Source organism: Globicephala melas, chromosome 14 (genome assembly GCF_963455315.2).
Source record: "Globicephala melas chromosome 14, mGloMel1.2, whole genome shotgun sequence".
Lineage (NCBI taxonomy): Eukaryota > Metazoa > Chordata > Mammalia > Artiodactyla > Delphinidae > Globicephala > Globicephala melas.
The window spans coordinates 52,246,552-52,262,715 of NC_083327.1; the positions used below are offsets into that span (position 1 = coordinate 52,246,552).

The 16,164-nt window shown below is 42.9% G+C and overlaps 1 protein-coding gene across 1 annotated transcript in view; it reads left to right on the plus strand.

Annotated features, from left to right (window-relative positions):
- Nucleotides 1-490: 490 nt before the first annotated feature.
- The window catches only part of RNF217 (ring finger protein 217), a 128,026-nt gene continuing 112,352 nt past the window's right edge, over nt 491-16,164 (plus strand). The window contains exon 1 of the mRNA XM_030853544.3: nt 491-1,684. Coding sequence (XP_030709404.1) covers nt 809-1,684 — 876 coding nt within the window. The 5' untranslated portion in view covers nt 491-808. The remainder of the gene's footprint in view (nt 1,685-16,164) is intronic.

The window sequence follows — 16,164 nt, forward strand, 5'->3', positions numbered from 1 at the left end:
TAAAGAGGAGTTTTGTGGGAAGTTCTGCTCAAAGCGTAGCCCGAAGGGCAGCCTGCCGGCTCTGGAGGGTTTAGTGGAGGCCGAGCGTGAACCCTGAGGGCGAGAGCGCATCCTGGTCTGAGATCACACCCACTCGGGGTGTGCGTGAGTGAGTGCGCGGTGCCCGCGCGCGTGTGTACGTGTGGGGAGGTGTGTGCCAAAGGGGTGGGGTGAGGGGCGGTGAGGAGGGCGCTAGGTGAAGCGCGAGGAGCGGGAGCGGGAGGTCGCGCGCTCCGGCCTCTCCCCCAGGGGCCGCGGCGGCTGGCTCGCGCTCCGGCTGCCCCTCCTGGTGCGCGCCGCAGCGGCGCCACAGGCCCCTCGACCCTTTGACCACCGCCCTCCGGCCGCCCGGCCCCCAGCGGGGACCGGCGATGGCGCGGGACTGACGGCCTCCTCCCTCCGGACCCTTCTGTCCCTCCAGGGGCTCCCGGGGGCCGCGGCGCCGCCCCGACCTGCATGTGGGGCGGGCGCGCCGGCGGCCAGAGCGAGCGGCCCTCGGCGCCCCCGAGGCGGTGCCCGGCCGCGCGGGAGAACCAGGAGGACGAGGAGGAGGAGGAGGAGCAGCGGGCCGGGCCGGGCTCCCCGAGCGCCGCCGCCCGGGAGCACGGGCTCCCCTGAGGGAGCTCGGGGCGTCCCAGCCCCGGAGGAGGGACCCGGAAGCAGAAGCGGAGCCGCGAGTCGAGCCGAGCCGCTGCCCCCGCTGCCCGCCGGCGCCGGGTGGGGGTCCCGGCGGCTGGATGGGCGGCGGCGGCTTCGGCCGCGGGCGGCTATGGGCGAGGAGCAGAGCACGGTGAGCGGCAGCGGCGGGCCTCTGGAGGCGCGGACACCCCCTGGCGGCGCCACGGGCCACCCCGAGCCCCCGAGGCCGCCGGGGGACAGCACCGGGGCGCCCGGGCCGCGCGCCTCCTCCGCCGAGCCGAGCGGCGACAGCTGCGGAAGCGACTCGGGCTGCGCGGACACGAGCGTCCCGGAGCCCGCGAGAAGCCGGGGGGCCCCGAGCTGGAAGAAGAACCAGGCACCGGCGCAGCCCGCAGGACTGGCCTACACCGGGCCCCTCAACCCCCAGGCTTTGCAACAGCAGCTGGCAAAGGAGGAGGAGGAAGCGAGGGACCGAAGCGAGAGAGGGGATGAACAGCAGGAGGCGCCCCCCGGCGAGCAGCCGGAGCCCCGGACCCGCGTCGGGGCCCCAGACGGACTGGTCCTGGACGTGCTGGGCCAGCGACGCCCGCCCCCCGCCAAGAGACAAGTCTTCTGCTCCGTGTTCTGCGTGGAGAACGACCTGCCCGAGGTCCCCTCGGCGGAGCGGCTCTCGCTGCCCGCGTCGCCACCCCGGGCTCCGCCGGTGACCAACCCTCCCAGCACCCCCTCCTCCTTCCCCAGCCCCCGGCTGTCGCTCCCAGCGGACACCCTGTCCCCCGACGGCGGCAGCATCGAGCTGGAGTTCTACCTGGCGCCCGAGCCGTTCTCCGTGCCCAGCCTGCTGGGAGCTCCACCCTACTCTGGCCTGGGTGGGGTCGGGGATCCCTATGCGCCCCTCATGGTGCTGATGTGCCGGGTGTGCCTGGAAGACAAGCCCATCAAGCCCTTGCCCTGCTGCAAGAAGGCCGTGTGCGAGGAGTGCCTCAAAGTCTACCTGAGCTCCCAGGTAACCTCAGCCCCTCTGTCCCTCCCCTGTCCCTCCCCTGTCCCCCATTCAGCATTCCAAATCACTGGCCAGGAAGTCCAGCTCGCCAGCTCCCTGCTCACAGGAAGAGGTGATGAACACCCTTATGGAGGACCTCTGTCAGTTTCTTACATCTCGGTTGTTGGTTTAAGTGTGTTTGTCTTCGCTGGTTAACTTGACTGGAATTTAACTCTGCTTGAGCTTCGAGCTTTGATTGGCAACCATAGAAGGAACAGGGTACAAGTGAATTGCCTTCTGCTATTTCTTTTATTAGATTGCAGGCAAGGAGCTTGCTCAAAGAGGAGGGCAATGAGAGTGCCTCAGAGGCCTGGTATCCCAGAAACTAACAAATAGTGGGCAGAAAATAAATATGTATTGAGTTGGTGGAGAGAAGAGTTGCAATGAATGATACCGAATTTGAAATTTTGCTCCATTTAGATAATCCAGAAAAAGTGTTACTAATTTATTTATTCCTTGGCCCTGGTCCGCTTTTCAGTTTCCTTTTTCTCAGTTAAGTTGAAGTACTTTTTCTCACTGAAGTTTTATGCCAGCAGAGTGCTTTATTTCTCTGAGAGGGAACAAAACAGAAAGAGCGAAACAAAGCAAAGCAAGGCTAAGAGGCTTAACAAAACAAGTGCTGGTGAAACTTTCCTCCTCAGCTCCTTATTTGAAAACTTGTTTTTTTTCTTGGAAAGTTTAAGAGTGCAGTAGACCGGCTTTCCTTCCCTGGTGGTGAATGCGTCCTTCCCGCAGTTTTCAGTCTGTTATGTTTCTGCCAGTGTTTTGCACAATCCGGAATGCCCTTTGATCCCATGTCTGATTGTCCGACGCCTATTCATCTTTCAAAACTCTGGCTGTTCAGGTGCCAACTTTTCCGTGAAGCCTTACCTCACCCTCCAGGCCACTGCTTGTATACTTTCAAAATACTTCTGCATGTCTTGCATGCACTGAGGTTGTTCCATATGTGTCTGTTTGTCCGGCTAGACTGTATGGACAGGGTTTTATAGCCCCTGTGTCTGGTAGTTTCATGTTGGTATCCTTTCCCATAATAGTGTTGAATAACATTGGCTGAAGCGGACTGAAGAGGATTTCACATGGTGCAGTTGCTCTGTGTATTGTGGCTAATCCATGCTTGTGTCTAGACTGAAAGTGTGTAACGTGCCCAACGGCAAACGCAAAGGGGAATTTAGACAGAATGGAATGTTACACAAACAGTGACTTGGCCAAGATGGCTGAGATTATCCAAACGCCTGTGAGAGACTATGATGTCTCTTTCATGTGTTATCGGCAGACAGATGCTTGAAAAAGGAGGAAAGCCTGCTGCCCATCATGTCAGTTTCTATGACATCACTGTCAAACAGCCCAACAGATACCGGTGCCATCCATGTGCAAAGCCCTGTGGTGGGATTCAGACATTCCCAAGGTATGGGCCCTGCTCCAAGGAAGTCCCCTGCTGTGTATACAAGATGTGTACACAAGAACAATGCAAGGTAGCATATAATAAGATGTAAGCGGAGTAACAATATCATGTAGCACTTCCTCTTAAGGGCTGGATACAGATGCAGTGGGTTTAGAAGTTCAAGGGAGGTGGTCATTATAGGTTGGGGTACTCTGCAGTTTGATTCCTTTAAGGTGGGCCCTTTCCCCAAAGCAAAATTTTTTTTGCCACCATAAGTTAGTTTTAGGAAGTCAGTGTTTTGATTTCCAGTGGAGAAAGAGAAGGAATAGGGGTGGGGAGTGGAGGGTGGCAAGGTGAGTGAAGAATCATTGCCATGCACAACTGGGAAAAGCTCCTCTGAAGTAACGTAGTATCTGAAGGTTGTCGGCAGTATTTAGGATTGTATGTATGTTCCTGACCTTCTTCTGAAGTATTTGGCAGAATTTCAATAAAGAAAAAATACACTTTATTTGAAATAATAAACAACAACAAAAAGATGAATCATGCAGGCCAGGCATGCTTCCACTTCAGGGCTTTGTGTGTGTTGTTCCTTGAGCCTGGACTATCCCCCTGGAGTCCCCCCCCACCCCCCATTCCCTTGCTTACTCCTTCCCCTTCTCCCTCTCAGGTCTGTATGCAGATGTCACCTGTGTGACCTTCACTGACCACCTGTTTGGTGGTCACCCAAAGTTGAGCCTCACCCCCCACTCTAGATCTCCTTTCCAGCTATTTATTTTCTCCCTAGTAATAAAAATATTCTGCCTTGTACTTATGCAGTTGATTTCCATGAAGACAGGAGTTTTCACGTGATTTATTCCCTACTGTGGCTTTAGCACCTAGAATGTTGTCTGACACATACAGATGCTCAACTAATTAGTTATTGAGTTTATGAAGAGCTGAGCGACAAAGAGAGGATGAAACTGCCCCCAGAAACCACGGCTAGAAGGAGGTGATCTGCTTGAGCACTGAATTCTACTCTGAGATTCTCGATGTTTAAGACAAAAGACAAAGACTTAAAGTAGACAAAAATAATAGGTTTGCTAAGTTTGTTATTAAACTTAGAATTAAAGAGTTTTTAAACAAACTTTCAGCTTATACAAAAATGGCATTTCTTTCACTTGGATAAAACTAGGCCTGTGGTTATAATTCTGATCTGTGTTAATGATTAGGTCCCTTCTACTTAGAGTCTGTGTTTCCACATCACTTAACCTCTCTGTGTCTTAATTTCCTCATCAATGAAATGGGATTGCAGACCATGATCTGTAATGACACACCAATTCTAAAGCAAAACAAAATCAAACTGCAGGCCTAGTTTGACAACAAATCAACTGTTTTGTTGCATTACTGAACCAGGTCAAAGGGCATGGAGAGTGCCCTCTTTCTCATTTTATAAGGCATTTTGGTTTTGACAGAAGTAAATCTGTCAAGCTTGAACGTGCAAGACTCTTTTAAGACCTTTTAAAGTAAAATGATATATTTGAAATAAAAAGTTATTAGTGACTTTTTCATCTTTTGGATCTGTGCCAAATAGTGTATTATTTAACATCATTTAAGAAAACAAAGCAGAGTCCCTGTTAAGCATTTTATGCAGACATTAAAAATGCATACTAAATGTGAGTTGGAATATTGCCTGGTTAAATTAATATTCTTCTAAAAGGAGATGCTGAGTTCTTTCAAAGAAGGTACAAAGTTGGAAGACAGGAATGCAGGTTTTTAGATCATAAATCTTATTTTCATTAGTGCCGTGGACTGAATATGTGGCAAAGGCTGATAGATAGGTGTCTTCATTATTTCAGTGCAGACATAGCAGGGTGGTGACTCAAATACCTCCATACTGTGTTTTAAAAATAATAGTTTTAGTTTTTCAAAACATAATTCTTCTTCAGTTATCACTGTGACTGGGGCTGTTGGAGAATCCTTCTTAGTGGAATGACTTTACTGGCCGATGGGTATCATCCAGTTTCCAGTTGCCATGGTGAAGGACTGAACTGATACATTATAATCTTTGGCACTTACATAGGGGAGTTACTTAAAGGCTGTAGAGTACCATGACGGAGATAGTGGGAGTTTAACTGGTTTGTGTTGCCTGGGTACATAAATCTTTGGTACATAAATTTTAGAAGTACGTTTCCTAGTAAGCTGTGTGTGCACGTATGACCATGGCTTAGAGCGCACAGTCCCGGGGATGTCTGCAGTCTCCTGCAGGTCGCAGGGCCATTCTGAGTACTGACCTCAGCTGGTTTGGCCTTTACCACGTTTTCTAGGAGGAAAGATTGTTGCTTTCCTTGTTTCATAGAATGATATTGCGCTCATTTCAAAAAATCCTCCACAGGTATCTTTCTTTTATGATTTTGCTTTGAGACAGTAAAATCTGTTATGATGCGAAATATTAATATTTAGTCCTTTACGTAAAGAAAGAAGAGAATTGGGCATCCTAAGGGCTTTCTAAAGGTAAGGGCTGTTGCCGCTTTCATCACTCTGCTTCAAAGTGCTCGCGATTGGCAGATGCTGACTTGGAATGTATACACCTGTCAAATGAGTATTAATAGAGACAAGCAACACATTTCTTCTGCAGTTTGTGAACAAAACAGCTGCTAGATGGTAATGTCCTAGAATGACTGTCTACCATAGTCACCCTCGAATCAGTGACCTAGGGATGAAAGCTTCTGTATCCTATTATTAAACTCTGAGTCATCCAGACTTTTATGGGTAAAAGTGTAACCTACTTTTTCCCTTTAAACCTTAAAACAACCTGGGTAGTTTTAGAATCTGTCCTGTTCAATATGGAGTTTGCATGCAGCCGTCTTCACACAGGTGATTTACAGATCCTATCATGCCAGGTGTGATTTTGGTAGTCTTAAAAATGTGAAGAATAAAAGAGACTGAACTCTGTTAAATCACTCTGGGAATTTGAAAAGTGAGAATTCAGGCATATGTAAGCTTTTTTTGTGTGTACAGAATGAGTGTGTGTGTGTGTGTGTGTGTGTGTGTATGTGTATTGGGGGGCTGTGGTAACATTTGCTTTTATACCTTCCTGACTCATGCACTTACTTATTTTCCTCTTCTGACTCTTTAATGATATCTCATTTAATAATTTCTTCATTTCTCTTTAATAATTTCTTTTTTCTCTTACTTTTCAAAATTTGATTTTAAGTAGCACTTTATTTCTGCAGAGGAATCAATCCCCTATCAGGGGCTCATCTCTGGGCCAGCAGGACCTGGTCCAGGCACTGCCTGGGTGTCTTCCTTCCCGTCGCTTCCAGCATCTGGAGATGACGACGCCACGTGGAGAAACCCTGCATTGTGCTCCATTGCCTACAAGATCTCAAATAACATGACTAGTACTACTTACCTCATGCGTCAACTGAAACCTTTACAGTGGTGATTTTTTCTTTTTTCTCCTAGAGTAGATAGAGCTCAGCGTTTACACTTGAAGGCTCTTCCTTACTCCTCATATGAGAGACGGCAAAAGGAGAACGTTAGGACTTCAGCTCCCAGCTTTTCATTAAGAGTTTGTGATGGGGTTGTAGACAGATACTTGAGTCATAATTTCCTATAATTAACTTTTTCATTTGTTAATATACCATTTACGCATTTAACAAACATTTATTGAGTACCTGTGTGGCGAGGACCATGAGATAATCTTTAAATGTATTAAATGCCCCCAAGGAGCCATCTTAGAGACTAGTTGGCAGTGTTTCTTCCAAGCTTTGTCTTCCAAGCATAAGTAAGCTTTTCTTTAAGTTCTCAGACAGCTGTGGGTCTCCCCTCTTCTGCTTCCTTTCTGGGAGGATTTTCTTAAGCCGATTCTGGAATACCAGTTAACCTTTTAGTAAGCATATTACTATTCCTCCTATTATGTTTATTTCAAAGTAATAAATCCACTCATTACTTTTTTCTTAATAAACATATTTCTCAGAGTTCTTTGTAATTGTGATAAATAGAATATTAGTTAATACTTTGCTTCTTTCAAAATATTTATTACCTTTGCTTAAAAGAAAACATAATTTTGCTGTTTGTTTTGGATCATTCATGACAATGTGGCAAATCTTGAAAGTTATGATACTTTCAAAGAATTGGTTTTTTTTGTTTAAATTCAGTGTCAGAAGGGTTTTATGTGATAAACGAAATGAACCTTCCCAAATCAAGTTCTGTCTTAAAACAAAAATTCAGTGTCTGCAGGACAATAAATTCCTAGAATAATATTCTCTTTCAATGTTATCAGTACTATTTGCCCTATCAATTTTGGGTAATTACACTTGAGTTTCCACAAATAATAACAACCATTAATTGAACATCTATATTCCAAGCATTTTTACACATTTCATTATTTAATTTTAATTCCCTTACATATTAAATACTTATTACATATGAAACGCTGTTGGAGGTGTTGGGGATACAGAGAACAGTAACAGATAAAGCCCCTTACTCCATGGAGTTTATATACTAGGCTGGGGAGAGGTTGATAATAAAATAAGTAAATTATTTAGTATATTAGGAGATAATAAGGGCTATAGAGAAAGAAAAACAAGGGACGGGTGATAAGAAATATTGGGGAGGAGGTTTTTCTTTATATATTTATAGTGTTTTTAGGAGTTGTCAGGGAGGGTTTATTTTACAAGGTGACTTTTGAGCAGAGATCTTTCTGACGGCCGTGAGAGAGCAAACCATGAGGATATCTAAGGGAACAGCAAGTATAAAGTTCCAGAGACAGGAGGATACTTGGGGGGGTTCCAGGAATGGCAAAAAGATCCATGCGGCTGAAGCATAGGGAATGAGATGGTGAGCGATAAGAAGAAACCAGCAGGAAGAGTGGGAAAAGCTGATCGGAAAGGGCTTTAAGGCCATAGAGAATTTGCGTTTCCTCTGAATGAGATCGGAAGCTGTAAGATGATTTTAAGCTAATCAGATATGACTTTACCTTTATGAGAAAGTACTCTGGCTCTCTGTGGACAATATACTATGGGAGTCAAGAATGGAAGTAAAAAGACCAGTTAGAAGACGATGGCAGTAAGGCAGAGGGGAGGTGTGACAGTTCAGACTAGGGTGATAGAGGTGAATATGGTTTGCACTGGTGGAATTTTGAATATATTGTGACAATAGAGCTGGCAGAATGTGCTGATGATTGGGTGTGGGATGAGAGAAAAAAGAGTCCAGGATGACTCAGGTTTTGAGCCCAGGCAATTAGAAGAATGGGTTTGTCATTTAATAAGGTGAGGAATACTAATACTGTAGGAGGACTAGTTTTAAGGAGAATCAGGAGTTCATGCTAAGTTTGAAAAGGTATTTAGACATTCATGAAAGGATGTTGAATAGGCAGTTGGTGTGTGGCATTCAGCAGAGCGATCTTAACAGAAGATGTAAATTTGAATATTTTTGACATATAGGTGATATTTAAAGCCATGAGACCAGATGAGGTCACCTGGGGCATGATAGTTGATAGGGAAGGATTGAGGACTGAGTCTGGGCCTACCAGTGTTTGCTGATATATAAAGTCTGGGATGTATGAAAGAACCAGCAAAAAGTCTGAAAGGGAGAGGGCCAGATAGGCAAGAAGAAAACCAAGGCAGAGTAGTTACCCAAAGACCAAACAAAGGTGATGTTTTAAAAAGGAAAGAGTAATCATTTTTGTCTAATGCTTCCGATAGTTTCAGCAGGATAAAGATTAAAATTGACCACTGGATTTCCCAACAAGGAGATTATTTGTAAGTGTGAACAGTGCTGTTTTCATTGGCACTGGTGGGGTTGGCTTTCTGATTAGAATGGGTTCAAGAAAACAGGAACAGCTCAATTTCTGTACTGTAGGTAGCAGAATGTTATGTGAGGAAACTCAAGGTTAGAGAGATTAAATAACTCGCCCTAAATCACACAGCTAGGAAATGGCAAAGGTGGGATTTCAATTCAGGATTTGGCTCTAAAACCCAAGGTCTTTTTACAGTCTTTGCATTTATTATCTTATTTATAGGTTAAATATATATTTATTTCATTTTTCTTTTAAGTTTATATCCGTATTGTACAGAATCACAAGTCTTCCAGTCCAAGAAGAAACTTAATTACATGTTTTGAGGAAGTGGAAGTCTCTTGCCCAAATTTAGATCCAGAGGAAGATTTCTACCAAAGTCAGCCTCATCGTCGTGTACGAAAATCAAGAGGAGTGTAGAGGAGCTATGACTTGACTTACTATTAAGTTTTAACGGCAGAAAACGGGACGTTTTCTTCCTGATTCTCTTGGCCATTCCTTTTGTTTCCGTTTGAGCTTTTTCTTATGTTACCATCTGTTAATGTTGGTGTCTACATGGTCCTATATTAAACCCTCTCTCTCCTCTCCTCACACTGTGTACTAGTAGTGGGGTCATGTCGTCCACTCCCATGGTTTTAGGTAACACCTATATGCTCTTGACTTCCAAATCTTTGTCTCTAGCCTGGATGACTCTTCTCACCTGCAGTACCAGGTAGCTGTTTGTCTCCTCGACATTGCCACCTGCATGTACTACCCACAGCCACCTTAAACCTCTCGGGATGAAATCTCCCTTTCCTCCTCTTCCTTCCCACACCCCTAAAGCTTTGCCCTTCCTTTGGGCTTCCGTGTTTCCATCAGTTATACCCAGGCCAGAAACTTGGGCATCGTCCCTGAATTCTTCCTCTCCCTCACCCCCCAGATCTAACTAATCACCTAGTTCTTTCAGTTCTACCTCCTGAAATTATTTTTATATTTTCTCAACTCTACTTTTCTTCATTTCTACTGGCATTTGCTGAGGCCTCCACCATTTCTCTCCTGGATTCCAGCCACAGCTTCCTGCTTGGTCCTAGTGCTCCAATCTTGACCATTTCCAGTCTGTCCTTCACACTACAGTCAGCATTGTCTTATAAAATGCACGACTGGTCTTAGCGTTCCCCTTCTTTGCCTTTCAGTCTGCTGTTGCTTGTAGAATAGAATCTAAACATGATTTACATGTGCCTGAGTGATCTAACTCCTGTTTACCACTCTTAACTTTGTTTCTCATCAAGTGCCCCCCTAAGCCTTTAGCCATATTAAACTTCTTTTTGTTCCTTGAGCACTCTATGACTCTCTTAATTATGATCCTTTAGTTTAGTGACATTAGGTTCTGTCTTGGGGGGGGCTACTTTTTTTCCCATACTCCCCCAAACTCTGTTTGCCTCTTTCACACTGATTCATTCTTCTAGTCTTAGCTTAGACATTTCTTCCTTTGAGAATTCTTCTTGACCCCCTATATCTGGATTAAGCATCCTTTCTATATTCTGTGACAACGCTTTGACTCACTATAAGATTCTTCTCATTTCACTATATTTAAATCACCTGTTTCCTGCTCTATGCTCCCATTAGACTGTAAAGCTTGATGCATGCAGAAATCTTATTCATTTTTTTGGATTGATTTCTTAGCTCTTGGCATATTGTACACATGAAATGAGTATTTGTGTAGTGGACTTACGTAGTCTATAAATAATTAATAAATCAGATGCTAGTTGTCAATATACAGAGTATGAGAATAGATAGCCAAGGTGGTATTTAAAATGAAAATCTCAACATTTCATTATCTTGGCTTAAACACCTACAAGACCTTCCCATTGCACAAAAAGATTCCAGTTCATAACACTGATGATGAGGTTTGGCCTCTGCTCTCTTCAGTCTCTTTGTCCCTCCAGCTCTATATCAGACGTGTATCAGGCGTGTAGCCTTCTCTCTGTTAATTTTCCTCTTTCAGATGTCAGCCATCCTTGAGTCTCCAGACTGAATCATTCCTGCCGTTTATGCTTTTAGAGTCCTTTTTACTCTGCAGCCATTGTATCTTTATCCCCTTTTGTAATTATATGTTTGTGTGATTATTTGATGTTTGATTAATTATCTCCCCTTCCCCACTATTATTTGAGCTGCTTTTATAACTAGCATTTAGCATGAAGCCCAGAATGGAATAGGTGCTCAATAAGTATTTGTTAAAAGACTGAGTGAATGATTGACAGTAAATTATAGTAAGTTTAGGTTGGTAGGAAAAATAAGGTAGGATTTTGAAGCTGAATTTTTGATATTTTATTTCACAATAGATTTAAATTTTTAATGCAACAGAATGCTATGGCCTGAGTCTTTATCCTGGCATCCCACCTATCACTGAAATGCTTCTTTAATTATAAAACCTATTCTGGTTACTATGTCTTCTGCTTAACAAATTCCTCCGGAACCTGGGAACTTAAGACAACCTTTTTTTTTTTTTTTTTTTTGATCATGGCATGTGGGTCAGGAATTTGGGAAGGGCTCAGCTGGTCAGTTCACACTTGGGGCTTCTCATGCAGTTGTAGTCAGATGTCAGCTTGCTCACTTGGCTGTCAGCTGATGCTGGCTGGCCTTTGTCAGGATACTCAGCTGCAGCTGTGTACAGAAGTGCCTACATGTGGCCTTGACAGCAAGATAGTCTCAGGGAAGTGGGCTTCTTACATGGAGGCTGGCTTCTTCTGGGGCAAGAGTCTCAAGTAAGCCAAGTGGAAGCTGCGTGATCTTTTCTGTCTTAACTTTGGAAGTCACTCAGCATCACCTGGGCAAAGCAGTCATAGGCTGCCTAGATTCAAGGGGAAGAGACTTAGACCTCAACTTTTTTTGTGAACATGTAAAAGAATTTGGGGCCATATTTTTAATCCACCACACTACTTCAGACAAAAATCAGGAATGTTGTGAATTTAGGTAGTAAAGGTTTTGAGCCTGAATTTTAATTTGTTTTTTTTTTTAAATTTCATGTCTTTTCAATCATTTAATTATATATTTCCTATTCATATCACTATATTGATTTTCTACTTTGGTGTTGTGGGGTTTTTTTATGCTTTATCCTTGAATAATTTAACAATAAAGCTTCATTTAGTTTTAAGTAAAGCTTACATAAAAGTTGTTCCCTTTTAAAATTAAATATTTTAGATAATTCCATTGTAACTGAAATATCTTGAGATCAGGGTCAGCTTCTAATTATTAACACCACTTAAAATTATTCTACATAATGTAATTTCCATTATATCAAAACTTTAGCTTCATTAGAGGTTAAAATATTATTTGAAAAGATTGAATACCTTGCTGAATAAAGAGAGTTGATGTAACAGATAGTTTTTGTAGTCCAGGGATATTCTATACAGAAATTATATTATATTTAATGATACCTAAGAATTAACCACCCTAGTTAACCTTTGTTAAATTGACCCACTGTTGGTTTTTTATTGTTTATGATATTCCAATTTGGCTGATTTTATCATTTGATTAGCGTCCTCTCAAATAGGTAAGCCTTGCGTTTCCAGAACCAAATGTGTTGTGCTCAGAAATCTCTTCCTTGTTGAGGATATGTGCACCCTGAAACAAAGGAGATGTATTGCTTTTATGATGGGTCTTTTTCTTTTCCCCCAGCTGAGGTAACTAAATTCTGTGCTTATGCATTCATGTGAATGACTGATCCCGTTTTAAATCTTTCTAAGCTGTTTGCCTCAATGATATTCTCTACTGTAAGATTCAGAGGCTAATTATAGGCTACCTAGCAAATTACTTCCCTTTTTGTGGTGTTGATTCTTGCCTTATTTCCTCACTTGATTATTGGACATATTCAGTGTTCCTGAATCTCCAAGATGTAAGAGGCAAGTTAGATCACCGCAGCTTTTTCCTCTGGTTGCTTAACAATTTAAAACAGCAGGTAAAATAAAACAATTGATCATAGTGTTTCACTAGTGTTTTGTTTCCTTTGATAATGCCATTTTTCCTAATGTTTACAGTTTAGTTTATTATTAGTTTAAGTCTAAGTAGAGCTGTTGGGTCAAATCAGAAATGACTTGGATATGGCTAGATCTTAGTGTACCATGTTTGTATGAGCATATGACCTCGGTAGGGAAAGTGAGTTTCTTTCATTAGTTCCGTAGAGAGTAGGGGGTTTTTTATTCTTCTGCTAGAGATGCCCTTGGTGGGAAATGATAGGTGCAATCCCAAGAGTTCTAATTTAATCCTGCTTTTAACTAGTCTTACTATTAACTTTAGTGTTTTTTTTTCTTATATTACCATTTTTCCTCCTCAAGATTGTTTGTTTGTGAAGGAAACATTTTGAAAATAATAGGCTCCTAAAAGTAAAAGAAATACTCTGTGTGTTCAGTGTGCTGGTGCTTTACGTTAAAACTCTGTGTGTGTGTGTGTGTGTGTGTGTGTGTGTGTGTGAACGTCTCAAGTTTATTTGTGTGTTACAAGAAGATTATTTGCTGATCTTGATTTGTAAAAATCTGAGTATAGTCATTCAGGTAAATTCATGTATTTCAGGTTTAGTTTGAATCAACCTAAAATAGATGTCCCTTGAGCTTACCTTTTTTCTGTTGTTAGTTTTTAATATGTCACTTTGTGAGTCACTGAGGGCTTCACCCTTAGGATAAAGGGAGAGTTTAGAGGAATGCTTGAAAAGAAAATATTTGAAACAATAGTAATTCTTTTCCCAAGAGTTTGCTTCCTTTTTTTTTTTTTTTTAGGTTTTAGGATTTCTGAAAAATACTGTTTGTCCAGATATACTTTTCTCTTTAAAAATCACTACAAACTTACAAAATTTGGAAATAGAATTTTCAATCTTGCTTGAAAATTACGCAAATGAATTGCTTCAGAGAGTTTTGACCCACTTGTTTAAAAAATAGCACTTTATGATCAGCTGCAAGAATAGTTGATTGACATTAGGGAAGATGTACATCTACTAGATGAATTTCATCAACAATCTTTGAATACTTGGTAGATGAGATGTAAAAATAAGTATAATGATTTAGTAAGCCCAGGCAACAGGGTTTTTTTGTTTTGTTTTGTTTTGTTTTGCCTCTCTTGTGTCTATGTGTGGTGCTTTTTCAAGCAATATATCAAAATAAATTGAACATAGACCTTAGAGACTCAGTGTCACTAAATGCTGAACAAAGATTTTTAAAAATAAGAAAGCTGGTTCTAACACATTGCTTTCACAATTATTATTCATTCTATTAGTGATGATAAGATGTTTTGTATCATTAATACAATAAGATTCAGATGTTAAAAAAATCACTGCAACTTTTGGATTCTTTTGGCTTGTTATAGTCTAGATGGATTGGACAAAACCTTGTTGGTTTGCTCAGGGTGCTAATGAGGTCAAGGTAAAGCAGGAGGTCTCATCACAGGCTGGTTAAGGACACTGATCTGGGACCATAACCCTACCCTTAACCCTGCACAGTCACATATAAAGTGTATGCTTCTGCTCATAAGACTGTAGCTGAGACAAGATGGAAGGATTACTATTAATCATCTCATCACCACTTCTGGAAAAACACACGACCAAAAAAGTCCTACTAGATAATTAGTGAGTTGCAGAGACCTTTATATAGACAAATCTTTTCAAGTGGACAAGACTTTCCTTTCTTTCACTGTAGTCACACTGTAGAAGATCTGTTCTCTAGTACTCAGTAGGTTTAAGGGAATCAAAGGGGAGGGGGAACTAGAGCATTCTTATTCTCTTAAAAACATTTACAGAGCACAAAATATTTGTTTAGAGCTATGCTGATCACTATGATAAGAGACAGTGTAGTCTATGATCCATCCTCAGCGAGTTTAGAAATTCAATAGGTGAAAAGTAAGCTGTCCAGCAAATATTAGGGAAAGTTTATAATTACATTGTGTGATGCTGATTGTTGACTTAAGTGGCTCTGGGAAGAGAAAGCTGTGTTTATCGGAGTAGAAAAAGCTGGAACTTGGCTAGTATCTAAAAAGTGGTTGTTGATGTACAGGGGGAGTAGGAGAAGGGAGTTAGGGGTGGGGCGTGTCTCCAAGTGAGGTGGGGTGAGCAAGCACACATACACACTCAAAATTACATTTGTGGGGCTTCCCTGGTGGTGCAGTGGTTGAGAGTCCGTCTGCCGATGCAGGGGACACGGGTTCGTGCCCTGGTCCGGGAAGATCCCACATGCCGCGGAGCGGCTAAGCCCGTGAGCCATGGCCACTGAGCCTGCACATCTGGAGCCTGTGCTCCGCAACCGGAGAAGCCACAACGGTGAGAGGCCCGCGTACCGCAAAAAGAAAAAAAAAAATTACATTTGTGGAAATAGAGAGGGAGGGCGTGCAAGTCACCATGGCTAGAGAGAGGGGCTGGGAAGGACAGTATGCAAATACAGGTAAAGAGGTGAGAGCTGAATGGTGAGCAGGAGTCTGTGGAACAGAGGCCTCAGTACAGAGCAGAGCACCACAGGCAGCTGGACAGAGCATCACTCTGCAAAGCTAGACCCACGGGTGTGCTGTGTTTCAAGAACAGGGAACGGAGGGAGCCTGGTCGGAGATGGCTTATTGAGGGAGATGTGGGTCAGATCACGTACAGCTGTGATGCCCCTCTGTGGAATTGGTACTTTATTCCAACTGTAATAATAAGCCATTGGAAAATTTAGTAGAGCTGTCAAATGATAATTAATGCTCCGAAAAGAGCCTGGCTTCAGTGTGGAGAATAAACTGTGTTTGAGGGGTGAGGTGGCAGGAAGAGAAGCAGGGAAAAGGGTTAGGAGGCGTCTGCAGCAGTCCAGGGCAGAGATGACAGTGGTCTGCGCTAGTGTGGAAATGGTTCTGTCTCCTGTCCTATCACTTATTGGGCTTTTGGTTTTAAAAGGTGCAGGGAGTGCTTTACCTTTGGTCTAGCAGAATGTCCTGCCAGTTCTTGCAGCCTTTAATGTTCAGAGGTCCACGTTGTATAACTCTGGACCAGCTGCCGTCTTTATCTTTCAAGCAGTGTATGATCAACCTCTGTTCAGCTTGATTCCCTCTTGCATTTTGTCTGTCTGCAATGGGTTTGTTTGTTTGGTTTTAATTGTTTGGTTCCAGAGACACCATGTAGAAAATCACTGACCGAAAAATATGAAAACATCTTTTGAATAGGTGTCCATAGTTGTTATTTTACTGATTGTCAGAATCAATTTATCAAAGAAGTTGAGCTATTTTCTGCTACCTACTTTTTTGCAATTTGCCGTTCTTAGTCTTTCCTCATTTTATGCTCAACAGTTTGCTTATGTC